Source organism: Myripristis murdjan, chromosome 3, assembly GCF_902150065.1.
Source record: "Myripristis murdjan chromosome 3, fMyrMur1.1, whole genome shotgun sequence".
In the NCBI taxonomy this organism is placed as follows: domain Eukaryota; kingdom Metazoa; phylum Chordata; class Actinopteri; order Holocentriformes; family Holocentridae; genus Myripristis; species Myripristis murdjan.
The window spans coordinates 21,788,651-21,800,774 of record NC_043982.1 but is presented as its reverse complement, the minus strand read 5'-3'; the positions used below and the strand labels follow the sequence as shown (position 1 = coordinate 21,800,774).

General features: G+C 39.7%; 1 protein-coding gene across 1 annotated transcript in view; it reads right to left on the bottom strand.

Moving 5' to 3' along the window:
* slc12a4 (solute carrier family 12 member 4) overlaps positions 1 to 7,629 on the bottom strand; it is a 30,090-nt gene extending 22,461 nt beyond the window's left edge. The window contains exon 1 of the mRNA XM_030046590.1: positions 7,393 to 7,629. Coding sequence (XP_029902450.1) covers positions 7,393 to 7,528 — 136 coding nt within the window. The 5' untranslated portion in view covers positions 7,529 to 7,629. The remainder of the gene's footprint in view (positions 1 to 7,392) is intronic.
* Between the last annotated feature and the right edge of the window lie 4,495 nt (positions 7,630 to 12,124).

Below are 12,124 nucleotides of genomic sequence, written 5' to 3'. Positions count from 1 at the left end.
GGAACAGCATCTGAACAGGGCAGAGGAATGCCGACCTGCTGTGCCAGAGTGCAAAGCATTAGCTTTGATGTGTGCTAATGATGGGAAAAGGACAGCATCGCTGCCTGGTTACCTCAGGGAGCAAAGGTGGGAGGGAAGAGGTGCACCTCGCAGTAGACTGTAGGAAAGACACAAACTAAAAGGGAGGGTCAGTGAAGCACAGCTAATGACCACATGAACCCAAACATAATTTTGATAAATTTATGGTTCAGGGTTTATGGTTCTGAGTGGGGCTGCACAGAGCCACTCATGAAGGCTGTGGGTATGTACAGTGCCTCCGTGCAAAGGCAAGAAATCTCCATCTTGACAAGTCGTTTAGTTTCATATTTAGTCTTAGAATCATGTTTCTCTTAAACCAAGTGAAAAAAAAAAAAATCTGCTAGTGGGAAGAGACAATCCCACTTGTTTCAGGCAATATACAATAGATATGTTGAAACAAAGCAGAATAAGGCACATCAGCCCACTAGTAACAAGAAAATGGCACTTGATTCTCACTTATTTTAAGAAAAAGAAGATTTCAATACTGAGACTAAATTACTTATTAAGATACATATGTTTTTGTTACGCAGCAGTTGTCTTTTATAAAAGACAAACCCATTGCTCAAAATTTTTTAATCAGTCTTCACAACTGAACATAAATCTTTGCTTGATCCATAACCTGCTGACTACAATGCTAACAGTATTGGCCATGCAGAAAAAAACATTCAGTGTTGTTTTCTGAAAAAAGAAACTGTTACATTTGCAAATACAAATACTGTTACATTTGCAAAGTTTTCAGCTTTTCCACAGAGGGGAGAAAAGCACTAACTACTCAAGTTGATGCACTACTATTTCATTTAATTTGATCAAGTCTGACTCAGAGAACTTTTCCAGAAAATTGCCCAAGAAAGCAAATGAGGAGCTCACTTCAAAATAATCAAATACTAAGAAATTGAGAGGACTGAGTATTTGAAAACAATACGCTGAAGTACAGATTTCCTTTGCCAGGAAATATCCCTCAAAAATGGATCAGCACCACTAACAAATCTAATGCACCTGAGCCCCGGTGTCTTTCAGCAGAAGCTAATACATTGTGCCACATTCAAGGTTTTCTGTTGCCTGGCTGAAGAATGTGGAAAAAACACACGCCTGGTAAATCCAAAGGACAAGTTGGGCTTTAAAGGCCCTGGTGGAAACACTTTTTTTTTTCATGATGCGCATAAAGCTCACTATCGCAGCTTTATGACAGCAGCTTTGTCTAAAAGTTGTGTCTCCACACAAAATCTCTGCAGCACTAAGTTTGTCTGATATGTTTAACACAGCCAACCACAAACGCTATAAGAAGATTAGCTCAGCAATTGTAACTGAGGAAGTAGTGAGGGAGTTTTGTTCACAAACAGGATACTGTGGAATTCAGTTGGAACTACTTGTCAGAATACACCCAGGAATACCACAGTACAAAAACATGTGTGTATGGACACTTAACTCTTGCCATGCATTTATGTTTCAATGTAAATTATGTCTAATAATGTTCTGATATTACGCTTTATGTGCAAGCAGAGGTAAAACAAACAAACAAACAAAAAAACTAATTTTCCACCTGGTGTAGATAATATCCTATTCCATTCTTTGCTGTTTTTATGGTTTTGATGAGAATTGCCTAATAATTTGAGATTGCAACAAAGAGGCCTCTCATTGCAGGATGGCTGGCCTGACTGTGCATGAGGATGAGGAGCTACGAAGTTCAGGAGGCCCTTGGAGTTCAGCAACAGTGAAAGAAATCTGTTAAAATGGTTCAGGCACCTGGTAAGAATATCTTCTGGGTGCTTCCCTATGGAGGCATACAAGGCACATGAAGGACACTCTTGTGCAGACCCAGACTTGGAGATGCCTCAGGAGGAGCCAGAGGAAGCTGACCTGTGGGCTGCTCCCACTGCCCTGTTGCTACTGGGACCCTGACCTGGACAAGCAGTGAGCAGAAAATAGATCAATGGCTGCATCAAGGGGATGCAGTTATTATACAACATTTCTTGTTATTCCAAGGTATGTGGTGTGTTAAGTGCTACTGAGCTTGATAGCTGACTTAATATTTGTTATGGCCATAAGAAGCTACGATAATCTCACTTGAGAGCATCAGCATGGTGTTACGTAACGTGTGCTGTTTTTGCCAGATAGACTGGTGAAGGGATCTGCTCGTTATGCTTCACACTGAATGTCGCAATGATATAATGTCTCTCAGGCTTTTTCTGTCACTGGTCTCATGGTTCAAATTAACCATTCAGCGCTCTGCACAGTCTTGCTTTAGAAATCGCACAGTCCCAAATGCAGTCGTAATCAGTGTATGTGTGTGTATCTGTTCTAACTCTGTCATCAGCTCTGCATTTCTGCTCTGCTACAGTGTTTATCTCACTAGGGATAACTCTATCTGAATGGCATGCAGGACAGAATGACAGGCATGGACACTCGACTCTCCTGAAGCCAGGAAAGGAAAACAAAGCAGCATTCAGCAAGATTCACAGGATGCAGTTGTTCAGTTTGAAATCAACAGAAGCTGAAAATAAATTCACTCTATGTAACCTTTATTTGCCTAGATAGTGTTTACTGAGCATGTATATGCTTTTTTTTCAGTATCACTGTTATCTGTTAATATACTTGAAAAATTGCCCATTTTCTCAGTAACAATTTTCAGTTGATTGTGTGATTAATAGTAAACCTAATCACCCATGAATCCAATCAAACTGACTGAAGACTAATTTCCTGTTAAAAAGTAATAATTAGTAGTATATTTTATTACATTACCAAGAAAGCTGAGATTTTCAATTTTTAGTAATAAAATGACTGAACTGATAATTCATGGACAATTTTCAACTCATCACTGAAACCAAGTCAGACATTTGCTTGTGGCGCTACTACATCTGAAAAAGAGAAGGGATCTATGGAATAGGTCTGTAGGTGAGAGGTTAGCACTGTAAATAGGCCTTCCTGTTATTGTAATAAAACCATAGACCTATAATAAAACCCATGTAACGGACCTATTTCACAGCAGCCAATTTGACATGAAACAGCAGGGTTAACACAGGTGTTGCTGATTAAATGAATTCAGGTTCCCTCCATTTAAGTGTAGCAGAGCCTCTCCAGTGAGCCAGCATGAACAACACCATAAAAAGGGCTCTGTTAGATACACCGAGCTTGAATTGGAGTAGACTTTCCCATTCAAATCAACATAGCAGGATGGTTTATGAAGTAACAAAATTAATTTTTAAAAATGGAGGAAAAGGCATGATGAAAAGGCAAAAAATGAATGTGAAATGAAAAACAGAGTGATAAATTATCAGGTGATTTGATTGATTTAAAGCCAATTTGATTAAAACAGTCATGATATGATGAAAAAAAGAGCAATGTTTCATACTTTTCCATTTCTTACAATTCATCTTTCATCATTCACAGCACAAAATTTCCATATAAGGAAAGTGGCCTCAAGGGTGGGAGTGTCACAAAGTAACTGAAAAAAATGGAAGTGATAAAAATGCTTTCGAATTAATAATGGATGTGATGAAAGATATGCAAATTGAAAAAATAAGATTGATAAACTGTAGACTGATTTGATAAAGTTGATTAAAACAGTGTTGCTTCATCATTCACAATACCCAACTCATATGTATTGTTTACAGCAAGCAATTTTTGTTACATCTGCCTAAACCACCTACTGCCATTCATCATTCACAATACCCAGCTAGTCAGTGGGTGCACTTTTTTTTTTTTTTAGAGATATTTTGGATGCTCAACAGTGATTCTGTTGCATACCCAGAGTGTAAGTTGTGTTTACAAAGATAAAGTTTTCAGCTTTTTCACCTTGTGATAATGCAGTTGGTTATGCAGGTCTTCGAATTTGAAACAGCAGTGGCTGTGAAAGAACTGAGTACTGAATTAATGTTTCACTAGATCATTTTAAAAATGATATGATTGTCACTGTAGGTTAGAACTGGCAGTGTGGCACATTCACAGTAACTGGAGGAGCTGGCGCTCACATGCCTTGCTAACAGGCACTTGGACAGTAATTGTTGAGAAGGTGGAGTGTGTCAGATTTGAACCATTTGAGAGAAAGTGCGAACACACAGATATGGTGACAGATGGCTGAACAAATATGTATGAAAGCCTCCAGAATTCTGCACACATAAACACAATTTTCTCTCTCAATGTGCCATGAGAGTTAATTTGTCACTTTGTGAAACAAAAATTGGAAGCACTTGTCACAGTTTGAGATATCCTCAACAGTTTTTGTTAGTGACTCTAAATCTTCACTTGATGAAAGATGAGCTGTTAGTTTGCTTGCAAGTGAAATGACATCAGTTGATGAAATGTTTTCTTTGTTACCTCTGCCTTTTACAAACAAGGCCATGAGGGAAATGAGATTTTAATGAGTTAATGGGTCGCATAATAGAATGCCATCCACATTTACACTCCACTGATGATAAGGTGCCTCCAAAATATGTATCCACAAATGTGAGGGTGACATTTGTCCTTTGTTGTTCATCATACAGCAGTGAGAAAATAAACTTTCTCCACTGAGATGTGGATGCACTCCCAGGGTAGCTGCCCTTGCTTTGCGGCAGAGTACAATCGCCACAGTGTTTAGTCGAGTCCTGTTCTGCACTGAACAGAGCTGACTTCACAGGCTGAAACAGACTCAGCAGTGTGGTAGTTCCTACCCTCTGCTTAAAACATAACACTGTGGCTAAGTCATACAGCATAAGCAGACCCACCACTCCCATGATGAAATCATCCATTACACTGCCACTTTTGGACTCTTTAACCCAAGTTACTTCACCCAATCCCACCCTTTCCTCAATTTGTCACACACATGAAAGTAACTAAAGGTGGAAAGAATATTGAAATATTTGACTCCAGTATAAGTCTTGCTGCTCAAGTTAAACTGCAATGGAGCCAGACTAATTTCCCTAAACTTACTTAATATGCCATGCATGTTAGAATACATAAACACATTTTCAAACATGCACACAAATATTCTTCATGTTTGAATATTTGTGGGCATGTTTTTTGTAATAGTTTGATGGGTTATTTTCAGAAAGATTTGGGGTTTTAAGCTTCTCTCAAAAAAAAGATAGGCTAGTAATGGTTGTGGAGGGTAAGGTACACAAGCGTTGTCTCACTAGTCTAGGCTATATCTCATCATACTGACTACTATTAGCCTACAAATAACAAATATAAATAAATGGCCATACTTTGCAAACACTAAGGACAGCAGAGTTACTATAAAAATGCCCCCAGTTACAGTATCTAGGGTAGTTGTTCCTAGTTGATTTCCAGCTTTGCGTCATCATTCATTACAGTCTCACTGTTTCCCTCTGCTTCTCCTCCCCCTCACCCTGTCTAGTCTCCATGCAGCTGTCCAGTGCAACGGGTGTTATACTCTTGCTTCAGGAAGCTCCCAGCACTGGAGTTCGAAATAATTATGACACAATGACATGAGCAACACAGAGAGAAACAGAGAGGGGAAGAGAGAAGGGAGCCAGTGACAAACCTGTCACTGGCTCAAATCTACTTTTCAAATCTACTGGTCAAATCTACTTTTTGCTTCAATCATCCAAACTTTTTTAGGGGCAAAGTACAAACAGATTGCCTAAGACAATACTGACCCATTTGAACCACTAATTCTCACACGGTTCTGCTATAGACATTACATTTCTACTGTGCTTGAACACTGTTTCAAAGGGTGACCTTCATGCATTCCAGAAATATACAGCCAAACAACTAGGCCAGCATGTCCCGAGATTCCTGGATGTTTTAGCTTTTGATGTCAAACCACTTGAGCCTGTTTCCCACTGAGGCATGGGTCATCTGCTCTCAACCGTCCAGTTTCCTTGCAAATCGATATACATGCACTCACAGGATACACACAGTCAAACGGTTTGATTCACACCACACATACCAAGTACATATTGCATGCCCTTCCTGCCCATACACAGCAAAAATATTCCACCTAACAAGTCATTTAATCACATATTCAATGTTAAAACATTATTTTCTTAACTGAAAAAAAATCTGCCAGTGGAATGGGATAATCCCACTTCTTCACAATGCTATGTCACTCGTTTGAAGAACTTTCTTTAATCAAGTATCATTTTCTTGATACTAGGACTGACATACCTTATTTTGCCTTGTTTTAACATATTTATAGTTGTTGCCAAAGAATAACAAGTGAAATTGACTGAAACAAGACCAATAAACTGTATATAAAATGGTATAGCAAGACGGACATTTTTTGCAGTGTATTCTTATAAACACTCAATGGCTATTCACTCATTGTGAAGAGCCAGTCTTGATGAATATCCTCACAGACAACAGGAATCTGTCTCAGGAGCATTCAGCTTTGTAGAAAGCAGCCTCCAGTCAGCAGACTAGTCTGACAGTAACAGATGAATGGGTAGCCAGGGTGTGTATTTGTACCCAGCCTGGCCTGCCAGGCCCGTGGTTAAGCGTGGGTGCTTCATTTCAGGTCACTCCCATGTGTGTCTTTTATTAGTATATTCTTTTTTATTAAAGGACTTTGTTCTTCCCCCATATGACATACAGTTGTAACTGCTTGTTCATTGTGTCCCTCCTTAGCCTGCACACATCAGCCTGGCTCTAACATAATTCTACCCTGCAGCTACAAACTTTTCTGCTCTTCTTCCTTTTGTCCTCACTTCCCCTCCTGGCGAGGAGTGGCCCCCTCTTCTATGTTGATACAGTGAAGAAACAAGTGAGACTGAAAGACAAGCTGAGGCAGAAAAGTGAGGAGGAACAACTCTTTCTGTGTTGTTGAACAGTGAGCTCGGCCGATCCGATCTCTGTGAAAGGAAATCCTCTGGCACAAAGAGAGCTCCGTCTTTTGTGCAAGGAAACACTCCAGGCCCCCTTCTTGCCCTCCCAACGCTCCCACAACCCCCACCCACAGCCCGCACCCCTTTCATTGTTTTGTCTTTGTCACCACCACAGACATCTTTGGCATGAGAGGGAAGATTCCTAACAGGACAAATCTGTTCCTGAGTGTATTTAAATGGAGATTCATACACAGGACAAACTCTCCAAAACAAAGCAGAAGTTTCTGAAACCGAGCTGTCAAAAACAGACCTGTGTCTGCTGGGAAAACTGCTTATTGGCCCTGAAGAATCACCATGGTAACAGTACAACCAGCTGTTCCGGAGGCTCTCAGTGCAATTCAAAGCTTTCCCACACTTCGCTGTGACAAACTGAAGTCACACTCAAGTCATTTTTGTTAAACTTCCAAACTTCCAAAACACATAGGGAGAGATTAGGTGTCTCATGTAAAAGCTCAGTTATAAAGAGTTGAGTTTAAGTTGTGAGACTTACCATCAGAACTAACAGTGTCCTGATGTCCGGGGTAACCCTGTCCTGTGTCCCTGTAATCCACCCAGTTTATCCCTTCCAGACTGTCATAGTTTGATGGAGCGCGGTCCTCCACTGGTACCACTGTGAAGTGAGGCATGTTTTCATCAGTCAGTCAGTCAGTCAGTCAGTGTAGCCTCCCTCCGTATCTCCAGCCTGGACTCAGCATAACAGGCTAGCTGCTAGCCAGCTTCAGCTCAATTCCCACTAATGGCAACTACATTCCACTACACTGCGCTCACTTCCTCTGGATGGTATTACCATACTCTCCGCCCACAGGCCAGCCCCTCATGGGCTTGCTCTGTGAATAGAAGAGGTATGATTTGGTAAGGGGGGGGGGGACACAAATGCACATGAAAAGACACTCTTACCCTCTTTGGCCGCTATGGCAAATTAATTGCCTGTTGCTTGGGGCTCAGGCTTGATTGTAGGGTTGGTGTTGTCATCCCTGAGTCATACAGTGTGAGAGAGAGTATATAAAGGGACCCCCTTTTCCCTCTGTGTATGCGTCATGCTGAATAATGACACCACGCAGACTGAACCCTGTCTGGTCAAGGTTCAGATGTCTGTGTATGTGGGCCTTTCCCAAAACACACAGGCTTAGACGTGGCAGGTTGGAAAATAATCAAACTGCGTGGGTGAAAAGATGAGGGAGGGAAAGTAGAGTTGGAAAGAGAGACAGAGAAGGAGGAGAGAGAGAGTGAGAGAGAGAGAAAACAAACATAAATGCAACTTTATGTAATTTCAACCTTTGACCAATGTTAGATTCAAAGACGCTTTATTGGCATCACTGGCATTTATGCTTTTGCAATACTGTATCTGACTATGGTCCAGCCAATAAAGCATCTTTGAACTGAACTGACCTCAGTGGCACCCATCACTGGGAATGGCAGTTTTTTCCACAAAGTCTTTGATTAATTTATTCATGAAATTAAATAAAATGAGATTAAATGAGTGAATTATCATTACGGTATTAACAGGGTTGTCGATATCGTTTGTATTAAAAACAGATGGTATCCATGTTGTTTTTTCACATTTTTTCCTAACTGGCTGACTGACTAAAAGAGCCTTGCCAGAATGCACACATCATCTAACCCAACACATTTACAGACTGCAGCTGAAATAAATAATGTTTGTCCTTGTTTGCCTGGGGAAATGTGCCTCACAGTTTTTTTCCAGTCACAACACATACCTAAACCATCACAATTTTAGGTTAATTAGATGGCTATAAACAATAAGACTTCAAAATTTTAAGTGCAAATTCATTGTAAGTATTTGATTTTGTATGCTGCAACCAGTTTCTGAATTTGATAAGTTTTGGTGAAGTTGTTTTCAACAGTGGCTCAGCAGCTGCTTGTGCTATAAGGAAAAGCTGGACAGTAGCCTGCCGTAAGATCACTTCAGTTTACTTTATCCTCCTCTTTCCAGGAAGAGTAGTTACTCTCAAACCCTAAAAGCAGCAGATCAAAGACTCTTTAAGGCTGTTATTAGAAAGGCCTTATTTAAAGCTGTTTCAGATCTCCAGCTGGCCTATTTGGATTGCAGAGGTTTCTAAAAGTGTCAGTGTGTCTTAGAGGTTAGTTGTTTGACTTTAGTGCATTGGAGTGATCCCCTTTACTTGGAGATCAGTGTTAGGGTGAGGTTATAGTCAAAGGGTTTGATTTCTCTGTCAAAGTTGCAGGTTAGCAAAAGAGCATGTTTCAGTGTTCAACAACAAAATATAATCTTCCTTAAAGTTAAGAGTGCTGTGGAATTTTGGGCAATTCCAAAAAAAAAAAAAAAAAAAAAAAAACTGATTAATCAGTAAAATTAATGATTCATTCATTCTGTTGTTAGTCATTTTTAGGTATAGCCTGTCTTTACAATGAAGTCTTTGAGAAAGTATTACAATCAACTAGCAATTAGATGCATAGAATAAACACATGCATGCTTTCATATCTGTTTCCTCCTATATCGCATAAGGTCTTATGTGTTCCAAAGTTCAGATGATTAACCACATTTTATTTAAAGTCTGCCAAATTTAGTGAAACTTAAGTGAAACTTAATTTGGCAACAATTGGTGTAGGATGTACTCACTTTGTCTCTTTGGCTGGAGAACTTTGCAGTCAGATGTTGAGATGTTTCTCAGTTGTGTGCCTGTACAAGCATATTTTGCCTTTCTTTAGTAACCATTATAACAACAAATACCATGATCTGACAGTGAGTAACAATAGCCAACTTTAGAATTTTATTTTTATTTTCTTTGTTATTGTAGATTAGATAAAATGTCTTAACCTCAAAAATGTCGGTAAGATCTCAGCTTTAACATTTGTAAGTCTGTAAATCTCTTAACTGTAAACATGTGTGCATGCATAAATCTGTCATTGGCTATCACAGAAAAACTTCTCCTTGGCTGTGATAACCTCTACACAATGAAGACACATTTTATGCTATTGCATTTCAATTATAGTATACTCTTTGCTGCTGCGATAACCAAATTACCCTCAGGGATCAAAAAGTTCTTACTATCCTATCTTATGCTTCATGACCACATAGGGACATCAAAAAGATTTTATTTTATTTTGTTTGGGGGTGGCCCTTTGCAAAAATCAGTACTCTCTGCTTTCTGTCTTTACTCTCCTGCTGGTCCAAAACAAACAATTCCCAGTTTCTTCACCCTCCTCTCTCCAGACAGACAAGGGCCTTGACGTCAGAGAAGGCTGTTATTTTCCTGAACAGTTTATGTTTACACTGCAGACTTGGCTGTGCAACGGCCACAGAGATGACATGCCATCGACCATATAAGGTTTTTTCCCTTTCTGAGCCATGCAGTGCTATGTACAAGTGAGGGTCAGTGAGCAGCAGGCAGGCAGGGCCTGACACACTCACTTCTCCCACTCACAATGACGTAGTCATGAAGAAAGACATCCACCACACGGGGGCAGCTTCCTGGAAACTGGGGCCCACAAGGGTCAGCTTGTTTACAGACACTGGCAGTAGGGAGAGATTTGATGAGTTGGAGGAGAAGGCATGTATGTGCTACTCAGTCAGCCTTGTGTAGAGCTGGTGCGATGTTTCCTTATGGCAAAGCAAAGCAATGAATCAACTGTATGGGGTGAAATGAGGTTCAATATTCAGAGACATACACAGACAAAGATTTTGTGCTTCATAAAGAATTGTATCTGGGTTTCACAAACAATACCAAATAAATAAATAAAATTCATATGTACATTATCATATTCATATGATACATATGAATATGAAATATTAAGGTAAGGAGCCACAATTCACTGCATGCAAACATCATAAAACAGCAGAAAAGATTCGATGTTACTGTTAGAGGCTGTATCACATTATCACTCTTTGTCTCCTTCTGTGTCTCTAATGAGTGAGGTATTATGTGTGCAAAAAACAATTGGATCAGTTGAGGACACAGTAACTTTATTTCCTGCACTGAAACTTTAATCAATCACACTTTTCATGATGTCAGTAAGTTAGACGTTGCATTAAATATCATTTTTAATCTATCCTCTAACTTGCAAGTAAGTTGATCACCCACTAGGTGGCAGCCTTTGAATACCATTCAAATCTTACATTTGAATTTGAAATTCAACAAATTATTATGACTTCCCAGCCATTGAGAGAGAGAGAGAGGAAAAAAAGAAGACTCAGTGAAAGTTATCACCCTCTAGGTGGCAGTCTTTGAATGTCAGATATATGTTGTAATCATATACATTTATCCTTCATTTACTCCAGGTTCATCCTAATGAGATCAAGAGAGACTTGTCCAAGACAGTAGCAGCGTATTTAATCAGACATAAAAGCAATACAAACATGTCATAACACTTAACAGACAAGCTCAGCAAAGGTGACAGAAATGAGACAGTCCTAATAACCACTGTAAGTTCTCAAGAAGTGACAAATTCCTCCCACTTCGCTTCACTGGAAGGGTTAGGTGAAGAGCCTAAACTGAATCAGAGGGGAAGTACCTTGAAATGCAAATATCTATATAAAGTTGTAGTTCAGACTGTCATCACCAGCCCAGGGCATTGCCAAATTGTCTGCTACTTGTGTAAAACATGTACTGTAAAAGTATGGTTTTACACATGGACTTGTTCACACCATCTGTGCATTGTCTGTCATCATTATATATTTATTCTTTTTCTATTTTGTTTTATTATATGAAAAAATTAATAGCTACATTTTTGTTATACAAAGGCTGTGGCAAATACCCTAATTCTGTGATCATTTCAATCATGACTGTCAAACTGATATTGTGACATTGTGGGAGATTTATATAAAATGTGATGTAAAATATTTATCTTGTTTTTGTTCAGATTTCATGTCTTCCTTTCCCACAGTCAAAAAGTCTACCTTCTGAAATGTGATGAGCTGAAGAACAACTTCTAAGAGCGTTCCCTGAATGCAGGGACTTCTCTCTCTTTTGAATGAATGAATGAATGGTAGCCACATGGTCTAAATCTAATTGGCCGAGCACCCTCTGTCATTCTGCCACTGACATTGATTAGGATTTTCTAATACTGAGCCTGAGGGGGCTCAAGTCGATCCAATTACCTTTGGTTGCCATCATTAGCTTGACGTGGCCCTGGGGCCTTTCCACTTTGTCTCCAGCATTGTGGATCTGGATCTGTGGACAATAGATGTTATACAGCCTGGCTACTTTGGTGCATGAGAGGCTGGCCATGGTAATCCCACT